The 20,014-nt window shown below is 45.7% G+C and overlaps 1 protein-coding gene across 6 annotated transcripts in view; it reads left to right on the top strand.

The window, feature by feature from the left end:
- Nucleotides 1-9,846, top strand: part of RNF152 (ring finger protein 152) — a 78,944-nt gene extending 69,098 nt beyond the window's left edge. For all 6 annotated transcript variants that reach the window (XM_024984448.2, XM_059881106.1, XM_024984449.2 and 3 more), the window contains exon 2: nucleotides 1,599-9,846. In XM_024984448.2, coding sequence (XP_024840216.1) covers nucleotides 1,744-2,358 — 615 coding nt within the window. In that variant the 5' untranslated portion in view covers nucleotides 1,599-1,743 and the 3' untranslated portion in view covers nucleotides 2,359-9,846. The remainder of the gene's footprint in view (nucleotides 1-1,598) is intronic.
- Nucleotides 9,847-20,014: the final 10,168 nt, after the last annotated feature.

Raw genomic sequence — 20,014 nt, 5'->3', positions numbered from 1 at the left:
TCTTACTACAGCAAAACCAGTCCATCCTAAAGGAGATCAGTTCTGGGTATTCACTGGAGGAACTGATGTTGAAACTGAAACTCCAATACTTTGGCCACCTGATGCAGAGAGCTGACTCATTTGAAAAGACCCTGACGCTGGGAAAGATTGTGGGCAGGAGGAGAAGGGGACGACAGAGGATGAGATGGCCGGATGGCATCACCGATTCAATGGACATGAGTTTGGGTGGATTCTGGGAGTTGGTGATGGACAGGGAGGCCTGGCATGCTGTAGTCCATGGGGTCGCAAAAAGTCGGACACAACTGAGCGACTGATCTGATCTGAACTACAGCAAATATTTTAAAATGTTTCTCTTTTGATTGTCAGCATTAATTTTTATCAGTGATTATTTCTGACTTTAAACTTTTTCTACATTTTGATTTTTATCTTAAAACGTAATCACCATGGAGGGGTGTATTCATAATTTCACAAAGGAAATCAGAATGAAAAAGAAGGTTCTCTTTTTAAGAAAAATGTGAAGGAGGTTATCTATATTATTAGCTCCTGCTTCTAGGTGTAGGTGGGGTTCTAGGACTAGCAATTATTTTTACAACAATGGTTGAACAGTTTTTTCCAGAGTCATCATGGTTCTATTCAGAACACATAATTCGGATGCTTTCAATAGGAAATGGTGTTGGGCAGCATTTATTAAAACATTTGATGGATTCCTTAAACTCCAGTTAAGTTGAACTAAGTTATCCTGCCTCCTGTCAATACCAGAAGGCTAACATTCTTCTTCTCCTCTTTTTTTTTTTTTTTGGTGAAGGCTGTTTGCCAGTTTTCTTTGACAATAATACTTGATTATAATCAGTGAATTAATGATAATTGCTTTTGGTCCTGTTGATGCAGTCCCAAATAATCATGAAATTAAAAGAACTGACTGAAACATACTAGTGATCCTGTGTATTTTTGTGACCCTTACTGCCTAAAGATTCATTGTTGTTATTTGGCGGTTGTTTTGACTCTTTTTAGAGCCATTTGACAAAAATTGCTTTGGTTCAGGAGATTTGGTGGGAAAGATAACCAATACCTGTGTGTGCTTATTTGGTGGCACCATTTTAATAACCCGTGAGAGAGGAATAGTCCTAACCCACATCCATCCAGTGAGCTGGTTATGTGACATACCTAGATTTGTAGAGGTGCCTGTATCTGGCAATGAGCACTTACAGGATGGTGAGCAGAGTCAGGAAAAGGTCAGAGGCGCACAGGAAAGAAATTTAGGAAATGCTAGAAGCTTATTGGAAATGAAAGAATTTCTGCAGTATGTTTAGAAGAACAGTTCAGAAGAACAATAAAACAGAAACAGCAGGCTCCCTCTGTAGAACATTTGGGGGGCATTGCATACCCTGCAGAGATACTTGTTTCTTTAGAAATAAGAAAAGTATTCGAGGAGAGGACTTGCTCACTCATTGTCCACTGGACATCCCAGGACTCTTCCAGTCTCAGGAGCGGGAAACTTGTACTCGTTTAACCCGACATCCAGACTTTCGAGCAGTGAAATACATCCATCTCGGCTTGCTGGAAGTAATTCACTTTGTGTGCGTTTTTGTTTCCTTCAGAAATGCGCGAGCCTGAGTATGCTGGAAGCCCGTGAGCGCCCCGACCCCCCGGCGACTGCGGCGAGGCCCTCCGGAGGAAGCGCGCTGAGCGGCGGACTCTGACTTGGGGCCGGCCCGGCCCTGCCCTCGGCGCCCGGCGCTCGCCATGGAGACGCTCTCGCAGGACTCGCTGCTGGAGTGCCAGATCTGTTTCAATTACTACAGCCCCCGGCGGAGGCCCAAGCTGCTGGACTGCAGGCACACCTGCTGCTCCGTGTGCCTGCAGCAGATGCGGACGAGCCAGAAGGACGTGCGGTGCCCCTGGTGCCGGGGCACCACCAGGCTGCCCCCGGGCTTCTCGGTGTCGCAGCTGCCGGACGACCCCGAGGTGCTGGGGGTCATTGCCATCCCACACGCCTCCGAGCACACGCCGGTCTTCATCAGACTCCCGAGCAACGGGTGCTACATGCTGCCCCTGCCCGTCTCCAAGGAGCGCGCGCTGCTGCCCGGCGACGCGGGCTGCCGCCTGCTGCCCGGGGGCCAGCCGAAGGCGATGGCCATGGTGAGCGTCCCCGCGGCCGAGCAGCAGCCCCTGCAGCCCGCGGCCCCGGGCGAGGCGGCGGCCGAGGAGCCGGAGCGGCGGGGCGCGGCCAAGAGCTCCACCTGGTCCGGCGTGTGCACCGTCATTCTGGTGGCCTGCGTCCTGGTCTTCCTCCTGGGCATCGTGCTGCACAACATGTCCTGCATTTCTAAGCGCTTCACCGTGATATCCTGCGGCTGAAGGGCCGCGGGCAGGGCTCCGTGGGGGCCCGCTCGGGGCTGAGCAGCTGTTGGTGGGGGGATCGCGGTGAGAAGGCGGGGGCCGCTGACCCCGGGGGGCCCGGTGCTGGCCCCCGGGCCCTGGGCCGCCATTTGATTACCCGAAGTCAGACACGAAGGGCAGACCCGCGGTCCCAGCCCGAAAGCAGGCGGAGCCCTCGGATCCCTGGTGGCGACAGCTTCGAAGACGGTTGCATGCATCCTCATAATCACCTATTAAACGGACTGTAATTTATCATTTCTCCAAATCATGTTACAAGATAGACCTATTCTACTTAGACGTTAAACTGTTGGAAGTGCATACCATGTGATCTTCTCTAAATGTGGTAGATTAAAACAAAGATGCTCTGCATACAAGTAGAATTAAACCTGAAAATCCATGTAAAAATTCAACTGCAACATGAAGTGCTGGTTTCTTTCCTTTTTTTGAGAAAATGAGACCCTGTCTCCATTTAGTTGTATGACTTTTTATACCGTTTTGAATGGCACCCAAAGTAAAATAAGTTAAGCGGACAGTTATCTTTTCAGGAACACGTCTGAGCGAGCGTTTCCAATGTGCTGTGTTTGTCACGTACCTTCGCTTTTCTTCCCTTGCAATTAGAACTCGATTGTGCTTATTAAACCGAAGGCCCGACAGGGGAGCAATAAACTGAGTAATAATGAGAAATGCCTAATCCCACAGGAAACCCACATGCCAATTTTTCTCAAGCCATCTCACAAATAAGAATTTTAAATGTAAATATTGTGTATTTGTGTGTGTGTGTCATTTGATTTACCTCAGGTCTTGAGTCTTTTCAGAAGAATCCCAGGACTGAGACTTGTAGGCGTGAGCGGGTCCAGAGTCCGAAGCGGCGGCCGCCTGGGCCCCCCACGAGGTGTCACAGACGTGTCGCTTCCATACTTGCTCCTCTTCTGCGTGTTCAAGTCCTGTATTCTGTAAGGCACAAACGGAGAATACAGAAGATTCTGTCTTTTCTCCCAGTTTTGATGTGTTCTCACAGCCTTGAGTGTAGGTAACTGCTAACAAACCTACACTGGCATTTTAAGACAGTCCATGGTTACTTCCTGAAAGAGATGGCTCCACGAGAGTTCAACCATTCCACACTCCAGTTTCTTCTTGTGGGCAGAAGTGAGATCTTCTCTTGTATTTCAAGATGTGTTTTTATTGAGAAAAATGGCAAGGTGAACTAGCAATTCACATTCCCAGTTTAAGTGGACCAGTTCATCATAAATTCTGAAACGTTCTTAAATGTTTAATGGCCTACAGTTGCTCATGAAGAAAGATCTGCTGGTTTTAAATGATACATTCTATGCCTGAATATGTGTGCATTCAGACATAGCTGTGCGCTTTACAGTTCTAGTTTCTTTTATGGAATTCATGAAGCAAGTGGTTCGTGCCAAGCCCCCCCCGCCCCCATTCACAGATATGTCCATGTTCCACTGAATTCCTGAAAATGGGACACAAAGATAAGCAGTGACTGCCTCCAAAAAGTAAGGCTAGAAATAATCCTTAAGACTGAGGTAATTTAATTACCTACATGCTAACTTTCACCTCGGAGAAGGCAATGGCACCCCAATCCAATACTCTTGCCTGGAAAATCCCATGGACGGAGGAGCCTGGTGGGCTGCAGCCCATGGGGTCGCTGAGGGTCGGTCGCGACTGAGCGACTTCCCTTTCACTTTTCACTGTCATGCGCTGGAGAAGGAAATGGCAACCCACTCCAGTGTTCTTGCCTGGAGAATCCCAGGGATGGGGGAGCCTGGTGGCTGCCGTCTGTGGGGTTGCACAGAGTCGGACACGACTGAAGTGACTTAGCAACCTTTACCTTCAAGCAGCACAAAATATGCACATTAAAGTTATGGCATTAACTGAGATAAAATGACAGTATAATGAATGAATCCCAAGCTAATATTCATTGACATGAGAATTTGATATAAAAATATGAACTCGGGTTTTTCAGATCTTTCAAATTCGTCATTAGCCCTTTAGGAAATGTATTTGAAATCTCAAACTAGAAATTAGGTTAAAATGCCATTTTATTGTGTAAGCTATTGGGCATTATACAACAAATAATCTAGGATTTGTTTGGTATTAATAATTTAGGTATCATATTAGCTGAATACTATCCTCTATTACGTAACCTAATATACTGTTGGGTTAGTTTCAATTTCTCAAACTCTCCCAGGCTGCTGTGATGCATGTCTGACCTAATTTCTATTCCTCTTGGGGAAAAAAACCCACAGAAATGTTACACTAAGGATTCTGCATTTCAAATGGACTTTACCCTTGTAATGTTAAGTCATGCCATATTCAAATTATTTTTGTGAATGATATCTACATATGTTTATGCCCTATATGAAATGACTAGCCCTGGAGTGTAGTGTGATAGAATTCTACATGGTCTGTAGGTTATATATAGACACTGACATATGTGATGATGCAGTGCCCTGTGTTTCTTAGCACAAACCCGTATAGTACAAATGTCCACATACTTTTTACTTAAAATCCCAATTGCAGTTTAGCAGTGCAAAATTAATCGGCTCTATGATAGATTCTTGACATTACAATTTAAGGTACAATAGCAACCCAAATCAGAATTTTTGTGTGAGTCTTACTGATGTAAAGCCATTGTGGATTCTGCCTGCTAGTTATTTATTTGTGTACCTGCGTATCAGCGTGCAATCCTGTGTGTGAGTGTGCGCATGTATGCGACGTCTCAGCCTGCTGGATAGAATCTTATAGGCTTAGTGTTGTTTAATGTTATTTGGCATCCACTGCTCTGGCCTCTGGCACTTACTCGTGACCCTGAGAACACGTCTACCCCATGTGACGCAAGCCCAGTGACACCATCAGCCAGAACTCACAGCTCACATCAGTGAAAAAACTCACAATGGAAAGCACAGCAAGTCGGATCTGAAAGCAACCTCTGGTGGCTTGATTTTTTAGATGACTCCCCTCAGACCCACAGAGCTGCAAGACGGTTTGTTCTGCAGCAAAAGGGGGACCAGGACTTTGCACGACGGTTTCCTCCTGCTCCTTCCTAGACCTGTCGCCATCTCTGCTGGGCTACGATCTCCTTTCAGGGTGGATGAATACCCTTTACTAACTCAACTACTGTTTAAGGTCTTTGTTTTTGTAGATTTATATATTCATTTTAGTTAGCATCTACCTCTCTGGGAAATGAAAGGAGGGTTGATTTAGGGATGAGTATAGACAAAGAGAACATGTGATCTGAATTTTTTGAGTTGCAAAACATTAATTTCCCCCCTGCCTCCCACTTTACCTGTAAAGGACAGTAAGTGTTGTATAAATAGTAAACTATAAGAAGCATGGATTTTTCTTTATTAATGATCTTGACATAACCAAGAGATGCTGAATATGCTAAGTAGAGTGAAGTATGCTATCAAAAAGCATTGCTTTTGGAAAATTTTGTACAATGACCTGGGGCATAGGTTGTGATGAAAAGGCAAGAGGTTCTCTGTTCCAGTCATACTTTATGATCAGAAACCTATAAGATATTTCCTTTAAAAATATAGTTAAGTTTAATCTTGCACGTGACTTAAGAGTGGTTCCCTTGATGGTTAAACCTTGTACTGGTGCAGCCCTTGGGATCTTCATGATTGGCGCTGCTCAATAGAATGTTCTGTGATGCTGGAAATGTTCTAGAAGGTATGCTGTCCAATACAGTAGCCACACTGGTTACTGGGCAACTGAAATGAAATTAGTCTGAATGAGGAACTGGATTTTGTATTTTAAGTTAATTAAATTGCTGCCACTCACGTGTGGCAAGTGGGCACCATTATCGGACAGCGGAGTTCTGGAGGGCTGTGCCGTGGGATCTAGCGTCAGGGTGTTAGTGGAGTAACAGCAGGTGGAGAAGACAATTTGTGGTTTAGTGACATGCAGTTGGCTTAAATTTTTTTTTTCCTTTCTGGGCTTAAAAATAAATGATCTCAAGTATGACAGTAAAACTGCATTGATTGCCCTTTGGGGTCATTACTTAGATACTCTGGGCCAAGGAAAACTCAGTGAAGCTTAAAAGAGTGCTTGATAAAGCCCCTTTTCTGGGATCATTAGCTGCATGGGAATCTATTGTCCAAAAATAGTAAGTAGTTAGACAGTAGCTGTGAAATGTTTGACCTGCATGACCTGTACTGGGAAACTGTGTTTAGGGTCTTGTGGCCAAAAAGTAAATGTTACAGAAAAAAAGAAGAAAGCCTAATGAAATCCCTCTTCACTTTCAACATCTTACTCAAACTTCATCACTGCATTAGTAAGGTGTGAAATATAAGAGCAAGCCTGTTTTGCAATGTTCACAGGCAGTGTTTTTGTTTGCCCTTGAAGTCTGCCAGCTCGTCCTTGTATTTGAGGGGGGCATAGGTGGGCATCGTTTTTCAGATGCCAGACTAAAATGTAGGTACTATTTTTAGAGTGAGATTTGACATTGTTTTAGTCTTTTTTTTTCGTCATCACTGAAATAATTGAAGATTTGAATCCTTGCACAATGACACTTTGTTTGACATTAGGAAAACATCGTCCATGGAATGTAGAAACCTGAAGGTTATTAAAGTTACTAAAATTGCTTTTTAAGTGAGTAAAGGGAAGCAGAAAATTCAATTTGAGATATATTTTCATTGATCAGACTCTTCCTGATAGTAGAGTATTTATTCCAGTCTAGATTTTGATTTAAAGAGCTCTCATAGTTTTATTGGAAAACTTGCACTATGTCTAAAGTGGTTAGTCTGCTTTTTATTGTCCAAAATAATGTTAATCAAATGCATTTGTTTCAATTTAGCAGATTTTTTAAATATAGAACTTGTCAATGAGCAAGACTCTTTAGTTTGTCCTGAAAAATGATTACATTTTTTGCCCAATAATAGATTTTCTTTAGACTCATGAGGAAATTAGAGGTCCAAAGATTATTGGTATGGGAGGAGTGAGATGCCAGTGGTTTGAATTTCTGTCTTCTCTTAGAAAAGTGATGCTGCCAGCTAGTCAGCATTTTGTTTCCACACGAGGCGTGTCATCAGTCAGTTAGTCTGTCATCCTGGACCCAGAAGGCGAAGCTGTCCCTTACCGTTTTCATCATTCTCAGGAAAACGTTACCCACAAAGCAATCCTTACCAGAACGGGAACTGCAGAGAAGAATGAGGCAGTCAAGATAATTCAGTAACTGTTTGAAAGTGATAGTCTATTTCAAGAGATGATGACCAGTTGCGGAATTTTGTTAAACATGAAACATTTCTAAAAAAAATAAGTGGAAATTCAAGCCATTGACTTTGCTGACACAATTGATTCACTGTATAAAGATATATGTCTATACATACAGGTATAAATATATGTGTATATATAGGCACACGATTTAGCTGTAACTGAAGCTTAAAAAGTCAAGTAAAATGTTTGTCATGTTTTCCAATGTGGGTTATATAATGTTGAATTTAGGTATTAATTTTCCAACAAACGCTATAGGCCACATCCATTTTGTCAAACCAGCTATCTTTGGAGTGTCTATATAACTAAGCTCTCGAGACTTCATATATATGAAGAGGTGAGTTCTACCATATGAAGAACATTAGTGGGTGGGACATTTAATTTCTGTCTTCCGAATGACGTATTTTTTGGCTCTGCGCAGGTGGTCGTGAGTAGAGCACCATTATTCTTGAACTCTTGCAATGTGGCTCCATTTTTCTGCACAAGTTTCCTTGCACAGTTGGGCCAATGATTTTTTTTTCAGGATTCACTGCCTGGGGTATCCCCCTGTCTATATCTCACTTATGATGTCGTGGTGCTTGAAAACACTCATCCCGTTAGCTGGACTTTATTATTCTAGTCTAAGGTTTTTGATACTATTCATATTATGATCTTTTTTAGAGACAATCAGTAATATTTGGGGCAAAAGTACCGAGGGGTCTCTTGAAGTCTGCAACAGCATGTATTTCTGTTTGTTTTTCTGAGGTATGTTCTCTTATAGCTGGCCTGGTTCTTCTAGAACACTGCTGTAAGCTCATCATGGGGTGCAGGGCTGGTAGCCCCTGTGAAGGTCTTCTGTGATCTCCGTGGGCTGTGTTACTGGATTATTCTAATGAGAGTGTTCCAAAGGGAAGCTCAGTTTTTAATTTGACATTTGCATTTTGAGAATCCAGAAGTAGACATTTGGATATGATGGCAGTGAAGGAGCATGGGCTGAAAAAGGAGGAAATAGATGAGGCAGGTGCCCCTTAAGGGGAACAAGTTGAGGCAACTATGTCACCTCTCTTTCGAGAGTGGGAGGACACAAGAGCTGGTGTCTTTCACTGTGCTGCAGAAAACTCCCGGTTGCATTTTCCTGGCTGAGAGACAAGCGGACTTTTAGGCAGGCCCTGTGTGGTGGCGGTGGGGATGTGACCTTGAGTCTGTAGCAAAAGAGAGGCAGGCACGCCCAGGAAGTGAGAAGACAGTGGCACAAAGGGAGGAAGCCCTAGTGAGACTATAGCTCCTAAGCCAAACAGAAGCTGAAGGTCAGTCGTGGCAGAAACCAGCTGAAGGAAGAATACAGAAGAGTGGGAATTAACTTAGCCAAGCACAATGCGTCGTTCCAGTACAGCCCAGCGAACTCAATTCAGGATGTGTCAACTGAAGACATGGGAAGGTGCTCAGCTGATGGGAGCGTCGGAGGAGGCCCTACTGGGTGTCAGGTGGCAGACCATACAGTTTCAGGACCTGCTTTCGGGATGGCGGTTCAGTCATGACGGACAAACTCCAGTGACGTCCTCTTACCTGAGGAGTGCGGTGCCCACACCTGTGGGTGTAACCTGACTTGAGGAGGTTGATACTATTGGGAAGGCTCATTCAAGAACATTTCGGTTTCTCTCCTGGTTGTGGTCATTTATCATATTTTTATTCTACCACTAGTTCCCGTTTCGCTCCATTGGCAGTTGCAGGAGGCTGGTTTCAGCCTGGGATGGTTACACGCTCCCAGCATAAGCCACACAGCCCCTTGGACGGCTCCGCTGGTGGGGTTCCTGGCCTTCTTGATAACTAGTACTCCAGTCAAATGGCTAGATGAATGCTGCTCAGAGGCTGTTAACGCAAGTCCTTGACCTGTTTCATTTACAGTTCCATGGATTATTTATTTTAGAATCTTTTTTCAGGGGCCAAACAGCCCTACAGATAAGTGAGCTGCTGGGCTGTGTAGAGAATATTGTCCAAATGTTGCCAAATACTGACTTCATAAGGGGGATATCAAGCTGCTGTTTATCAATCTGAATGTCTTAAAAGCATTCTTGCTTGCTCTCTCTGTGGTAGGTGGTGTCTTAGCAAGTCCTGAGTTTTCCAATGAACCCGATTTTAATATGTGGTATTTTTGTACGCCGATCTGGTGTCTTGTCCTTTGTATATGCGGTAATGTTGATTTTATGACTACTGTTAAAACACATTTGCTATGATTAAAATTCATGAAATGATTTCAAATAGACTCATGTGTTGGTTTTCTTCCCCTCAACCTCACGAAGAGAGGAAAAAAAAGCTGGCTGGAATTTTCATCATCAGAGACTCTAAGAATTTTAATAGACTTGGGTCATAAAGCAACAAGGAGCTCCTGAGCCAAGGATTTTAAGTGGAGGTGACCTTTAAGTGGCTCCTCTGAGAAGCTAAAGAATGCATTTTAATGAGTAAGTCCAAGTGTGTTTTTGTGCAGTTGGGGTTTTTGTGACTTCTGGTGGCCCCACCTTCATCCTGTACCATTTAGAAATGATGCTGTTTGGACCATCTTTATGTACCTTGTGCAGAACAATTTCATGCAGGTCCCTGTGTAGTGAAAAGTGCCACGACCTGGTCTCTTGGCTCTGTGTCTGGAAAAGCACCTTTTAACACATTTTCCCAGTGATCAGGACCCTGCACCTTCACTGTCGAAGGTTCAGGTTAAATCTTTGCTTGGGGAAATAGGATCCCACAAGCCAGCAAAAAACAAAACAAAACAAAACAAATGTTTTCTTCAGCGGGACAGACGGTGTTTGAAGAGTCTTTTTTTTTTTTTTTTGATAAAAAGCATTCTGACTGAATAACTCAGTATCCTATCAGTGAACTGCAGTTCAGTTGAACAGGTGACCTAATTAAGGGATTATCAATGATCAGGTATGCATGAATGCTAGTGTTGGTATGCCCTGGCTCTCTGGGAAATTTAAAAAGTGATCCTTATTAAGTTTAAACTTGAGAGATTACTGGGCTTCACTGTCCATTTCTTGTACCAAAAAAGCAAGATTTTTAGAGAGTCCAGATGTTTGAAAGTATAAAAGTTGAATTAACATATTTTAGAATTTCTGGTGTGGAGCTCCCTGATCTCAAACAGAGGGTGTGAGCGTGCGCGCGCACACGCGCGTGCGTGAGCGTGCGTGCTGGGGCCAGCGAGAGATTGCTTATTGTTGTTAGAGCCGCTTGCTCTTGCTTGAGCTTTTGTATCAGCTAGAGAAAGAGTTGACTCGAAGAGGGCATTGAAGGCATATAAATGCTCTTAGCTCCTCCAGGAGTTTGGCCAGGACTGGGTCCCATCTGGAGTCTGATCTAGACTTCTCCGCAGACTTGATGGGGTCCAGGGCAAGGCAGAGGGGATCACGGGAGAGCCCTACATGTGCGCCTCATCTGGGGATAGCCCACGCCGGCAACCTCTTCTGATGACACGGTTTGGGCGGCCCGGGTGGCCTGCCTGCAGGGGCAGGACTGGAAGGACAGGGTGGGCCTGCGTCGGCTCCAAGACCCTTGCCGTCCTCACCCTCCCGTTGTGACTCGAGGGGACTGAGTGTGAGAAGCCCGAGGTCCCAGGGGCACGGCGGGAGCGGGGCCGGGCCGGTGTCCACCACAGCCAGCCTCACCTTCAGTCCTCACGTACGTCACCCCTCCAGCTATCAGCCACATTTCCTGAAATGAGGGCCTGTCCATTTGCCACTGCATTGGTTTTCTCAATACTTTTGTTTCCAGGGATGATCCTTGCAGGAGGATACCGTGTCCAGCGTCCGCGGTGGAGCTCACGGCCACAGTGGTGGGGGTGGGGAAGGGACTGACCGGGAACCAGACGAGCCGCTGCTTTTCTTTCTGTAGGTTTGAAAACTTCTGCACAATTTTACTTGACCCAGAAAGTGACGCAGCTGTAATCGGATTTGGCCTCTCTCATTCCCCAGACGTACTGCTCCCTGCACTCCCCATCTCTCTTCACAGTTATACTTGCCAAATGATAGTTGGTATTATTATTTTAAAATTTTACTTTTTGTTTTATTTCTGCCTGTGCTGGGCTTTGCTGCGGTGGGGGTTCTTCTCCGGTTGCACTGGGCAGGGCTCCTCTGCAGGCGCGGGGCGCGGGTCCTCCTGGCGGTGGTCCCCCGGCGGGGCACAGGGGTTCCAAGCGCTGCGGCTCTTGGGCTCTCGGGCAGAGGCTCGGCAGCTGTGGCGCGTGGGCTCAGTTGCTCCGCAGCACCGGGGATCCTCCTGGATCCGGGGTCGAGCCCGTGTCCCCTGCATCTGCAGGCGGGTTCTTAACCCTGGAGCCACTGGGGAAGCTTTGTTATTTTATTATTATTCGCTGGAGTAACTGGGTGTACAGATGCATGTTGTGCAAGCATGCCTCTGAATGTGTGTGCACACACGCACATGTATGAACAGTTCATAGACTCTTGGTATAGATTTTTTCTTAAGGTTGAAAAAGTGAAGATGTTTAGAGAAAGAGGAGAGAAAAGCACTCAGGTTTGGCTGCAAAGAAAGGCTAGCGTGGGTAGAGTCAGGAGAGAAGTGAGGAGAGGGAACCGCCCCTGCAACCGCCCTTCCTTCACTAAGAGCTCCCACTGACAGTCCCCGAGCACTGGGGCTGCTGAAAACAAACGGGATGGGAACGGGCCCCAGTCCTCCTGAACCTCACAGCCTAGTAGCGAAGACAGGTATTAACAAACAATGTTTACCTCCAAAGCAAAGGTATGCGCAGAAGCTGGAAGGTGGGTGGGCTGACCTGGTGGGTTCGGGGAGGAGATGTAGTCCCGAAAAGGCAGATCTGAAGGATAAATGGGGGTCAGTGAGGACCGTATGTGGAAACACTTTCAGGAAGGGACAATAGGAGACAGAGGAGGCAGGAGGCTCGTATGGAGACAGAGTTGGCTCTTCTTGTTAGGCCCCCGCCGCGGGAGCACCGCCCTGTGCCTGCTGGACCGTGATTGATGGTATTTCAGGATGACTCCGCGGTCCCCAAGAACATCCTCAAAGGAGCCCTGGACAAAAGCGCAGGCGTGCGGTCCATCCCACGGGCAGGCATTTTCACCTGTCCTCACCGCGTGGACATCTCACCTCCTTGTGCTCACATGACACACGGTTATTTTCTGCTGCCTTCACCACGTGCAGAAGAAGACGTGGGGTCTTGTGTCCCGACACTGTTATTTGTTTCAGAACCAAATGGATTCAGAGTCAGGTACTGCTGCCAACCTACGGTAAGGACTGATAAAAGCATTCCCCAAGTTGTATCTTGCGAGATTAGCAGGTGTTATATGAAAAATGTTCTATGATTTGAATAGATGGGGAAAATACTAGGTTAAATAGGTTTTAAAAAAAATTGTAGAACTTTTCAGAGACTTAACATATGTATTAGTTCTCTAGAGAAATAGAACCAATAGAATATGTGTGAGTGTGTGTGTGTGTGTGTGTGAGTGTGTGTATTCTGTCTCTCTTGATATAGACCCTTGAATGACACAGGGGTTAGGGGCTGACCCTCCACTTGGTTGAAAATCTGTCTGTAACTTTAGAGTCAGCCCTCCATATCTGCAGTTTCCCCATCTGTGGGTTTAACCAACCCTGGATCACCAGATCATATAGTACCCTGCTGTTGCTTTTGCTGCTGCTAAGTCGCTTCAGTCGTGTCTGACTCTGTGCGACCCCTTAGATGGCAGCCCACCAGGCTCCTCTGTCCATGGGATTCTCCAGGCAAGAACACTGGAGTGGGTTGCCACTTCCTTCTCCAACATAGTCCCCTAGTAAACATGTATTGAAAAATCTGTGTATAAGTCAAAACCCTTGCTGTTCAAACATGTAAGTGTATGTGTATCTATATGAGGTCTCTCTCTCTATTTACACACACACACACACACACACACACACACAACGTATTGTATACACATATATGACTGCAGCAGTCCGTGGGGTCACAAAGAATTGGACACGACTGAGCGACAGAACTGAACTGATACGCGTATCAATTATACATCCAGACCTACATGTGTATACACAGATCTGTAAGTCTGTAGGCATCATCCAGAGAGAGGTTTACTTTAAGGAACTGCAGCGGCTGCGGCAGGTCCCTAATGCTCGGAACAGGCTGCAGACCCAGAGAAGAGCTGATGCTGCAGACTGAGTCCAGAGGCGACCTGCTGGCAGAATCCCCTCTTCCTGAAGGGTAGCCAGTCTTTTTTCTCTTAAAGTCATCAACTGACTGAATACCCCTCAACTCCACCCACACTACAGAGAGCAGTCTGCTTTACTCTCATCAATTTACTGATTTAAATGTTAATCTCCTACAAAAAATACTTTCACAGTAACATCAAAACTGATGTTGGAACAAATATCTGGATCCTGTGACCTACCCCAGCTAACTCGTAAAATTAACCATCACAAGATGCTCAAGGGCCTTGCAAATCTGTAAATGGGGAACGCAGTGCACATCACTTAGCCCCAACTTAGCTGAGTAAAAAACTCATTATTTGCAGAAAACCTATTAACATCTGTTAGAACACATTTTGGGGAATTCTGACCTTGAAAATGATTCACAATTTTGATTTACCCCACATCATCAAAATCTGGTTTTAAAAATGCATTAAGTGTTTATTATTATGTAATAAGGCTTTCCAGGTGGCTCAGTGATAAAGAAATCACCTGACAAGCAGGAGATACAGGTTCAATCCCTAGGTCGTGAAAATCCCCAAAGGAGAAAATGGCAACCCACTCCAGTATTCTTGCCTGAAAAAATTCCATGGACAGAGGAGCCTGGCAGGCTACAGTCCATGGGGTTGCAAGAGTTCGTTGGACACGACTGAGCACAAGTTATGTAGTAAAATTAAAACAGTAACTCATGTTTGCTTCTTTAATTTTAAAACAATTACTTTACATACAAATGTAAAATAAGCCAGTACTTGTATTAGATTTACCTTGATAGTATATTGTGAGTAATCTGCATGCTAAGATTCCATGTACTGCCCACATTACCAATGAGATATTCTCACGTTAGCAAACCTCAGGGAGGAGTATGTATGCATCTGCTGTAATGATAAGGGTATGGATGATTCATACTCCAACCAGTGCTTAGAGAGCAGAGAGAGTTTGGAAAATTATAGCCTAAAAATTCATACATATTCATTACTACGTACTGTGGGGTTAAAAACAACACACAACAAACTAAATTGATAATGATGAGCAAAACGAACAACAATTTGCTAGTAAGAAGCAAGAACAGCAGCAATTAAAAAACATGATCATTCAAGGCAGTGCTGATAATGAACACCCATCCTTCCCCCAAATTGCAGGAATTCAGCTATTTGCATATGCACGTGTGCAGTAGAAGCCTTGCGACGTTAATAAAACACAGAATTAGTAAAACACTGAATTGGAGCCATGCATTAACTCTCTCAACTCGCAAAAGCGCTAATTTCAGTTTAAAAATACTGAACTTATCGAAACATATATAGGCAGTTATTAAGGAGTTGCTCTCATTCAGACATTTAAGGAAAAGTTTTGGGGTTGGAGGAGGCCACCCATGAGGAAGACCTCTTGGCTGCACAGTGGGCAGAGGGCCACACTTTGAGAACCACTGGGTAGAGAAGTAGGCAAACAAAGGAATTTACAAACATATACAAAACACTTAAAAATTTTTTTTCCATTTCATAGAATATTATTTTAATTAGAAATATAAATTTTGCAGAATGAAATCAATAGTTGTAATACAGTAGTCTCTGATTATCAGCGAAGCAGTACGTTCCAGACCCCCAGTGAAAGCCTGAAACCACGGGTGGTACTGGGCCGTACAGACACTGTGTACTTTCTGGCACATACACATCTGTGGTAACATTTAATTTATAAATTCGGCACAGTAAGAGATTAACAACAGCAACTAATAATAATAGAAGAATCCTATTATTATTATACAATAATACAGAACAATTACAACTACATACTGTAAGAAATGTTATGTGAGTGTGGTCTCTCCTCTCTCTCTGTCTCAAAATACCTTGTTGCACAAAGTCAGTGCCTTTTCCAACTTCACGAAACATTCATCAAGCGCTGTGGCCATAACTTTTGCAGTTGGAGATACAACAGGAAGACTCACAGATTTTCTTCCTTCTTCACGATCTCATGGACAGAGATTTATTCTTACTGTAGGTCTAGAGACCTCAGCATACCTTTGCCTGTGAAGTTGAAGGTTTTCACCTTTTCACTTAGAGCACTTTATGGCTTGTCTTTGGCATATCTGAATTGCCAGCATCGGGACTCTTGGCCTTTGGGGTCATTGTTAAGTAGAATAAGAGTTACCTGATCACAAGCAATTTGATACGGCGAGAGTCGATCCAATAACCGAGAAGCCTCCTAAGCGGCTAGCAGGTGTGGTACCCCGGACAAAGGGGTTCAGGCCCCGGCGCTGCTGACCCGGGAGACCCCGCTGACCCTGCCTGGGGTCTGCCCATGCTCTGCACTCGCCATGCTTCCAGCGCCTGGGGGAGCGATCGGTGCTCCACGAGGAGGCGCTGAATGAGGAGGGGGTGTGTCCCCTGTCTGCTGAGATGACTCGGTAACCCTAGGCTCCGTGCACCCTCACCTTTGGGACACCCGGGGTGGGTGGGGTGCTCTTCTTTGCAGAGCTCATTACTTTCTGCACTTCGAGTCTTGCTGTTGCTCTGGAGAATCGTTTGCTTTCTCCTTCCTGCCCATCAAACCCATTTTAATGAGTTGTTCCTGTTCAGCTGTCTTCCTGCAATAAAGTCATTTCCTCTTCCTCGAAATGTTCCTGCTCAAGGCTGACTGGCTTGGCAGCTTCGCTTGCTAATCAGAATTCACTGATGTCAAGTGTACACCAGCCCTCTCCCTTTGACCACCTACAGATGTGTGTGCTCCTCATAGTCCATTTACCGGAATATACGACCGCACTGCATTCTGCTGCATTAAACTGCGGCATATGGTGTGTAGTGAAGAGAAGGGGGCCTGGTCTGGGTAAGGATGAGACGAGTAAGTCATCTAGGGTGGACTGTTTAAGGAGATGCTCACTCTCTGAGAGGCCTCCCTTTCCTCACTGTAGTCGCAGCTCTGGGAGGAGGAAGAGAGGGGGTGTGTGTGTGTGTGTGAGTCCCGACTGTGACTGGATTGGCGGTAACATCCAAATATGACGTCACTAGCTTTCCCACTGTTGCCAGCGGGGTCTTCCAAACATGGTTTATGCTCAGTCAAGACTGCATATGCTGAAGTAGAAAATAATCCCAATTACAAGGTCACATTTTATCCTCCCGGTTGAAAGATCTAAAAAATAAAAATGCAGTTTAGGCCAGCTTAAATACATAAACTTTTAAAGGCCTAGATGTCAAATATTTACTTTATTTATTTATTTTCTTAGGCCACACTGCACAGCTTACAGGATCTTAGTTCCCTGACCATGGACTGAACCTGGGCTCCCGGCAGTGAAGCATGGAGTGCTAACCACTGGGCCACCAGAGAATCCCCTAAATGTTTGCTTTGAATGTAATTGACCTTAACCGTACAATGCGTTTCAAGTCTTTGTTGATTTTTCTCTTTCGCCTCTTTAAAGAACAGTGCTCTAGGGTGACCTCGTAAGAGTCTAACACTGGCAGTTTCCTTATATGATAATGAGGGTGATGACGATTTATAGTGCTGTTGTGAGAACTAAAACAGTTAATACGAACAGCGGCCTTAGGACAGCGCCTGGTGTGCTGCGGGGTCTCAGCCGAGCGCGATTACGTGCCTGGGTGTGCGTGTCCCTAGCTCGTGTGTCTAAGCCAGTCGAAGTGTATTAGGAAAGACAATAAGGATGTGAAAATTTGCTCTACTTCCTCCTCTCCGAAGGGTGACTTTCGGAGGCGTAACAGCCTTATCTTCTCTTTGGGCACGTGCAGTCATTGTCAAGTAACTGTCACTGCCGCTTTTTAAAAGACCTGAAATGCAAATCTCAGTGGAAGGCTCTAGAAATATAAGCTGAGTTGAGGCTACGGAAAAAGGCAGTTGGGAGACAAGGCCTCAAAAATAATCATGACTATCTCCCTGTGAAAACATGACCCGCTTTATCTCTTGAACATTTTCATGCCTTTTGAGTGAGATTTTTTTTTTTCTGCTCTTCTTGCTTTTTCTGAAACAAAAACCTGCCTCTCGTTTCCTGACCGTCTCCACTTTGCTCTCTTCAAGACTGAGTGACTTTAGGTGTGTCTAATGCGACTGGATTTATTTGAGAAGCTCAAGCACTGATTTGTTTATTCCATTTACTTCGACAGCATGCCCATTACCCCGGGATTCTGAGCACATATAAATGATCTGCTCGGGGTTGGCAAACAAGAGCTGGTGATGGATGGAGAGCGAGCAGACAGTCTAAAAGCATTCGTCAAAAGGGCTCTTCCGTCCCAGAAATGCTTGGTTAAGCAGGTTAGTCTTGCAGTTTGCTTGGATCCTGACATTTTAGGTTCGAGCCGCTTGCTTTTTATTTGACATACACCAGGAAGAATCCCTGGGTGAGGAGGGCATCAGAAACAGGCCCTCGAAGGGCCAAGGCGGTGACCCAGAGGTGACGTGTGCCCCTGACCACTCGACAAAACCCTGGCCGCTGTCTACGTATGTTATGATTCACAAAGGGAAAGGCTCTGGGAGGTGGATGAATCGGTTTGCCTTGGAAGGTCTCTAGTATGTCAACCTGCTTCAAGGAGGAAAAAAAGAAAGACGCTGGTCTCCACGAAGAGGGGATCAGAAACGAACAAACCAGAGAGGAACCCAGCTTGAAGATCCACCAGGGGTTCCCACTCAGGAGAAAGGTGCTGACATCAGAGCCAGCGAAGAGGACGAGGATGCCGGCCCTGGTCCTCCTTTCAAGTCCCTCCTCGACTCGGGAGGCAGCTCGCCGTCCTCGTCACTCACTGGCTGTCGGCCCTGGAGCAGGCCTCGCCCTCTCTCCGCACCTCTGTTTTCCTATCTGTAAAGTGAGGAAGTTGCCCTGCAGTGAAGAGTCTTCCCTGGGTGAAGCCCTGGGAGGCCGCAGGGGAGGACCGGGGTAAGAACGGCCAGGCCAGCCAGCAAGTGAGAGTTTTGTCAGCTGAAAGGAGTTCTGCTAGAGGAAGTGAGCTCGGGGTTTACTCTCCTGGGTGATTTCTAAGGTGCTCTCCAGTCTTGCGCTGCTTTTTCTCCAGCCAGGCTTTCCCCACTGATGCAGTTGGGTCTAGGTTCCAGATTTCAGCAGTCTCTCCCATGAAGGTTCAGGGAACAAATTGCCAACATAAGGAGATCCAACCAAGCCATCCTAAAGGAAATCAACCCTGAATATTCATTGGAAGGACTGATGCTGAAGCTGAAGCTCCAATACTCTGGCCACCTGATGTGAAGAGCTGACTCATTCGAAAAGACCCTGATGCTGGGAAAGATTGAAGGCGGGAGGAGGAGGGAACGACAAAGGATGAGATGGTTGGATGGCATCAGTGACTCAAGGGACATGAGTTTGAAAAAACTCTGGGAGATAGTGAAGAACAGGGAAGCCTGGCGTGCTGCTGTCCCTGGGGTCACAAAGAGTTGGATACGACTTAGCAGCTGAACAACAACCTTCCTTAAGGCTGTTTGCTCTGCCAGCTTATGGGGGTGGGAGGGGGTGGGGGGCGGGGGTTCACTGTGTCTCGAAGTCATTTATCCCAACAGACTTTCACAAAGTCTGTTGGGATAAAGGGACTGATTTTAGAAAAGCATCATCAGAACAGTGTGGTTTTGAGTGGGGCACTCAGCCCAAAGAGCTCTCTAAATGGAAAATACCCCTTTCTACAGCAAGAAAACACAGACCTGCTCATATAAATACAGGGGTGGAACCAGCCAGATTTGATTCTGAATGGAAAATATCTTTTGACATTCACAGTAGGTCTGGGAGCCACAAATAAATAATGAACAGAGCAAGAGGGGAAGAGGTGACTTTGCCTTTTTGAAGGGATTCGTGTCGGGGATGCAGGTGAGTGGAGACCCCAAACACAGCGAGTGTAAATGGGCTGAAAACCAGCTCGCCTCCCAGCGCTGCAGACGGCAGAGGAGACTGAAAGAGAATGAAGCCTAAAGGGGTCACCAAGTGCTTTTTGGTTTCCCTTAGTGATCAAGACAGATCTTCATAGCCCAATCAGCCTTTCCATCTAACGCGGAGATTTTATAGATATTTGCTCCTGCAGCAGGGAAAGAAGTCACCCCTTGAAAAAAAAGCCAAAATGTCAGTTGCTCAGTCATGTGTCCTACTCTTTGTGACCCTCAAGGACTGTAGCCCGCCAGGCTCCTCTGTCCATGGGATTCTCCAAGCACGAATGCTGGAGCGGGTAGCTATTCCCTTCTCCAGGGGATCTTCCCAGCCCAGGGATCAAACCTGGGTCTCCCACATTGCAGGCCACCA

Source organism: Bos taurus, chromosome 24 (genome assembly GCF_002263795.3).
Source record: "Bos taurus isolate L1 Dominette 01449 registration number 42190680 breed Hereford chromosome 24, ARS-UCD2.0, whole genome shotgun sequence".
In the NCBI taxonomy this organism is placed as follows: domain Eukaryota; kingdom Metazoa; phylum Chordata; class Mammalia; order Artiodactyla; family Bovidae; genus Bos; species Bos taurus.
Note: the sequence above shows the minus strand (reverse complement) of the source record. Positions and strands in the feature narration are given on the sequence as shown.